The 6,000-nt window shown below is 36.8% G+C and overlaps 1 protein-coding gene across 1 annotated transcript in view; it reads right to left on the reverse strand.

Moving 5' to 3' along the window:
- LOC149690183 (uncharacterized) overlaps window positions 1-4,884 on the reverse strand; it is a 36,670-nt gene extending 31,786 nt beyond the window's left edge. Inside the window, exon 1 of the mRNA XM_089869700.1 lies at window positions 3,543-4,884. Within this exon, the coding sequence (XP_089725826.1) occupies window positions 3,543-4,338 (796 nt within the window). The 5' untranslated portion in view covers window positions 4,339-4,884. The remainder of the gene's footprint in view (window positions 1-3,542) is intronic.
- Window positions 4,885-6,000: the final 1,116 nt, after the last annotated feature.

Here is a 6,000-nt window from a genome sequence, read left to right on the forward strand (position 1 = left end):
ATTGTAGATAGTTTATGAAACCAACCCGGGCAGGGAGTCAAGCTGTCCTATAATTCTCACTATAAAATCCTATATTATCCTATAATTTCATGAAAGGTCCTATAATATTCTATATTTTGACTTAGTCGAAGTTTTCGTATAGTTCGGCATCAAATTTATCGAAATTTAGCTCTTTTATCGAACTGAACACCAAAATTGCGGAGCTCAGATTTTTTATATATTATATTTTAATTATGTTCCCATTTTCAAAGTTATTTTTTGAAATTTTTCTACACAGATTAAGCCAAAATAGTTTACATATGAGCATTTTTAGTTTTATATTTTCATATAAAAACACAATTTTTCTCCTATAAAATCCTACACTTCCGGAAAAACAGGTCAAATTTTTCCTATAAGGAATTTAAATTTTCGGCTTAGCTCCCTGCAAACGTAAAACGTTTACACTCAAAGCGCTGTGCATTTTCATTTCATTAAGTTAAAATTTCACCACGATTTCAAGTATAATTTCTTAGTTTTTAAAACACGTCTGATTTCACTGCCATAAAGTTTGGAGATTTTACCTACCATCAGGGGAATCTATGTGCCGTTAAAAGAGCCCTGTACTCTTTTATGTGCAGAGAATCAAAAAGTGATTAGCCCCTCGGATCTTACGTCTAAATCACTAAAAGGTTTTGGACACTCTTAAACAATTTTGTTAAGAAACATGCATGCTGAAAAACAGTTTAAATTAAACTTGACAAGATGTTCAATAAAAACATTTCAATGTACTCGACACACATCTAAATTTAAATTACATTCACAAGACACTCACTAGGTGGTGGCTATTATCCAGGAATGGAAAATACCCCCGCAGCAATTGAAAACTACATAGGTGCGAAATGACACGATCGCAAACATTTTGGTCTGGTCACGAACATACACAAATTCGTGGCACGTGGCTCCGTTCAGATCATGGGATGGATTTCTAACGGTTTTCATCCTCCCGCGCGTAAGGCTTCACCTCTTTACCCTAACACGAAATTCGTGAGTTTGCCAAATCAAATATTATACCTCGTGCATGCACGTGTCGGCTATAAAATTGACTGCCTTCAAACCGTGGCTCTGCACCAAAACCCCCGGGCTATAGTCCTACTACCACACAACAATAGAAATCTAGTTTCGAGGTGCTCCCACAGACTGATGTACTTAAGCTAAAGGTGCCCGTGGGGTGGTAGGTTGGTAGGTTCAGAGCGGACATTGTTAAATGTATCTTGCAGCAAAACTGTTGTAACTTTTAAAAATGGACAAATGTAAATTGTAAAGATTTTTGTTGACACATTCGCGGTTTGTTTAAGACATATAACGCTTTTGAATATCATACCAGAAGGCACCTTGGTTTAAAATGTCCCAATGGTTAACTTCTACAAGGTCAACCAAGTTAGTTCTTGGGTAGTCATTTACAGAACCCTTTTTAACCCATTATAGTTAAGCATTTTCTGTGCGTTTTGATAGACTGGAGAAATTGTAAATTGAACACCAGAAGGTACCTTCAGAACCGTCTAGAGACTTTGGGGGTCCTGGGAAAAATGGCAAAATCGCGGGGCCCCATCAAGACAAACCTACAGATTTCCCGGGACCCCTAGAAGGTACAGATTCCGGGAAACTGATCAATTTTACCCCTTTCTCTACGGCCCTGAATACCATTGTTTCAAATTTTCCATTGTAGAACTTCTTCAGGGTTAAACAAGTTAGTTCTTGGGTAGTCATTTACAGAACCCTTTTTTACCTCCCTAGCTAAGCTACCCAGCATTTCCCGGGCGTTTTGATGGCCCGGAAACCGGTAAGAGTTTCCTGTCTATGTAGACACTAAACGCACAAATGCAATAAAGTAATGCAAATTTGGGGTTAATAATAAAGCTAAAAGGTTAATTGACGTTGTTTACACGTTTAATAGCAAGGAGTTCTCAGACCCAACATTGAGAAAGTGAACCACCAAACCATTCCCCTAGGTGTTATTTATTTCATCCACGCAATTTAGTCAGATTCTGTAAGTATAATTCTGACTGACTGTGCACAATCAATCAAACCACATTCTCAAATAAATACAGGGTGTTTATGAATGGTCACTCAGAAAATATGGGTTGTTCTTGGGGTGATTTCGAGTCGAAAATGCAACTTCCATGACATTTTGACGTCCGGGCCACCATTTTCAAGTTATGATTTTAAACAGTGGCCTGGACGACAAAATCTCGTAGAAATTACATTTTCGACTCGAAATCACCCAAAAGAACATCCCCCTTAATTTCTGATAGACAGAACGACCTAATGCATAAAGTTCTGTAATACAACCTGATTGCTCGTATTCGATACATGTTATGTGCCTCTTTCAATTTATCCTTTTCTTTAACAATCTCCGAAAGTCCAGAAAAGTATTAAAATTTAGATACAAAGTATTAGCTCTGAAGTAGCAACCGCTTGATTCGGTTTCCGGTCTGGGAGAGACTGGAGTTACCGCGAAGTTTGGTTAACTTTTGCTTCCGTCGTGCGGGGTGTAGGTGAACACTGAACGACCGGGTCTGGAGGGGTTCTCCTCTCCCGGCCGTAACCTTTGTGTAAACGAAACAAGGGTTCTCATTGTCTGACGGTGTTTGGAGTTATTATGATACTCGGGCCTATTTGGCTATAAAATGGGAAACACGCACCTATGTTTTTACATTTCACCCCATGCATACGCGTTTATTTTTTGAAGACAGCAGCTGTTAGTTTGACTTTTATTGGATGGGCGTATTTATACATCGTTGCTCTGTTAAATGGTTTTTGAAAAAAAGATCCATAGGGAAATGTTAGTCTATTGATTTTGACAAACTATATAGGAGAGGTATTAATTTTTTCTGTGGTTTTTAGTTGTTTTGATAGTTTATGAGATTTGATAATATTTTAAAATAAATGTATATTTACTATTAGAAATTCTTATTTGTTATTCTTAGGCTGGAAAGCTCCGGATTACAATTATCTATTTTTACTTTGAAAGAGTTAGTAAAATAATGAGCAGTTCAAATTAGGACCAGGATTCGTTTGTTGAACTATATTCTTTAATTTAATTGATGGACAATTTGAAATATTCAATAATTTATACTGATAATATTCTATAATTTGAGTATTTTTTGGATACATTACTAAGCATATGATACCTTTTTGTAGCTCTGAAGATAAACTGTTTTGTTTTACATATAAACTAATAATGCATGTGCAATACACTCTGGATTGTAATACCCTATCTATAGACCACATAAAAATTACACCCTATTTTTGGGGTTTAAGTGCGATATCATTAACGAACCACCTTCAATACAAATACCGTATTTCCGAAATGAATATCTCTCATCCTATAGTATCAGTGAGCTACAGGATACCTTACTAACCCCTTCGGCAAAATTAAATCTTATTCAAAAACTTAGTGAATAATTAATTATGCAATTACCCGCACATTAGATTATGAGTAAATGAATAAATAATATCAGCCTCTTATTTCGCTAAAACAGAAAGATATCAAAGCGTCTTACCTCCATCATCCTCATCCTTTGATTGCTGACTCCTGTCATCCGACGGGTAACCTTTGCTCCTCGAATTCTTTCCTAAATCATTCCTTTTCTCGAAATCTTCATTTTCATCTTCTTCATCACTTTGATGTTTATTCAAATGCTCCCGCTCATCTTTATCCCTCGGTGGTGATGCAAGCCCCTTCTCTCTGGACGCATTCCGATCTTGCTCTATGAGATTCCGTATGAAAAACGCTGATTGTTGAGTAATTGCACTTGCACCGTTACCGTTAGTTAGACCGACACCTCGATGCTGTGGTGATGACGCAATTACCGAATTCGCGAGACTAGTTGTTTGTAGAAAGCTATTGTTAAACGGAAAGGCACTTCTGTTACCACTTTGAGACGCTGCTAAACTTAACAGATGATGAGGGTTAAGATTTAACCCTGGGAAACCGTACAAACTAAACGGTAAAAGTCTGGGGTCAAAGGTTGGTAACTGTTTTTCGGGTAATAACGGTAACGTTTCTGGAGTTTTAATTATGGGAGGTGACGATGTCCTACTACATGACGGCGACGCGTCAGAGTTTATGTCCGGAGAGCTTATCGCGTTAACTTCTTTCGCGATGTCCGCTTCAGTGTCCGATATGTCCGAATGATGAGTTTCCGATTTAACACTTACGTAACTACTCGAATTTGTCGTAGAGTTTTCGTTGTCCATTATGACCGGACTCTCCGAGTTTCGGCTCTTGGTCAATCTCAAATCGAGGGATTCGGTGGAATCGGGGTTTAAAATTTTGTCGCGCATCGTGACAGCCATATCCTGTTTATAATTTCTTGTAATTGATTTAAAATTTTAAAATATCCGAAGTTGATAAGTAATACCACACAGTCATTTCAAATTTTTTTTCACGAAATAAAAATCGCTGTAAATCACATCAAATTTTTAATGTAAAACTCGTATTTTTTAAAGTTAAAATTATTTTAAATTTTAAATTTGGTAAAATTTTTGGACGGTCCGTACCGTGTTAGACACGCGCCCGAATAACATACGGTCGTAAATTTTATAAAGGGTTGACTAACTCGACTGTATCATATTCTTTAAGTTTAAAGAAAATATTTTTTGGGGTAAAAAAAAATATTATTAAATTATTGCGAATATCACGGGTTTCCGTCACACCAGGGGGCGGATTTGTGGTGAACTTTTTTAACGTTAAAACACGACACGAGTTACTGAAGTTACGGAAGGAATAGCTTTACATTATACGCTAGGCTTAATTTTCCATAATTTTAGCTTAAATCAGGTTTTTTCTTTTAAATTAGATTAACTCTACCCTAACGCTCATAGATGTTGTTTTAACTTACAAGCTCGAGTATGAAACCCGTAAAATCAAAGCCAAGATACAAGTTTCTGCGAATTTCATTTCGAATTACACTCCCCATTTCGTGTTTCAGTTATGCCTTCCCCCCTCTTTATGATGTGTTTTTGGGTTTTCAAAATCATAATTCGTTCATATACTATATTTTTAACGGTAGCGTATCCCCCCTTGGTTGTCTTGTACGCGCGTATTATTAACTAATTTTTATCCTCCCTATTCATTTTTACCCCACCCCCCTCGATATTCAAGACTTCTTTCATTCTCCAATCTGTATCTTGAGTTATCTATCTTCAACGCCCCGGAAAGTTTTTCAAGTACTATCCTCTCTCTATACCTTACCCGCCTTTTTTTTACCTGGGGATTGTTACTTTGTTTTCGAAGGGTATCGATAGCTACTGCCATCTATAGGTAGTGAGGGTTTCGAGAAGAATAAATATTGATTGTTTTAACGTTGGAAATGCATGGGTTTAAGGCAACTTCTCTGTTTTCAGAACAGAGCTATGTGGATAAAGTCAGGGATTTGAAATTTACACAAATATCGCCCTAGAAATTTGACCGAGATAAAAGCCGAGTAGCTAATTACCCTGTACCACAATTACGGGTTATTCGTAATTGTTTTTAGCGCTTTTAAAATGATAGGGTTTTTTTAAAGATCAGCGTAATCCTTTTAGTACCGTCTGAAGTACAGCGTGTACACTGAATACGCTGAGTGACCGGTCAATCGAAAATTCTCAAGGAATTGTGTTGTTTCATTTGCAAACGCGATTACTGTAGATTCTGGTTTGAAGAAGCCTTACAATTGCTTCGAAAGGTTAAGATTATTTAGGGTCAAGGTCAAGGGTCAAATTTTTTACAATTCGTCAGAAAAGTTTTGGGAATTCTGATAGTAAAAGTCACCAATTTGTTGAGAGCATGCATGTTAAATAATTTTTAAAAGTTGTTAGAAAGTTTTTGAATTTATGTGGTTATAATCGTCACACTTATTGATATCAGAAGTATATCTTACTTCTATTCGAGGGATGTGTAAAACAAAGCGGGGTAATTGTAACATGATTCGTCCCAACATCAGATCCTTTGAAGCTAAGCTACTAAACCGAATCACA

This window comes from Phalangium opilio, unplaced genomic scaffold (assembly GCF_054372755.1).
Source record: "Phalangium opilio isolate 3A_F unplaced genomic scaffold, DU_Popi_V2 ptg000031l_1, whole genome shotgun sequence".
In the NCBI taxonomy this organism is placed as follows: Eukaryota; Metazoa; Arthropoda; class Arachnida; order Opiliones; family Phalangiidae; genus Phalangium; species Phalangium opilio.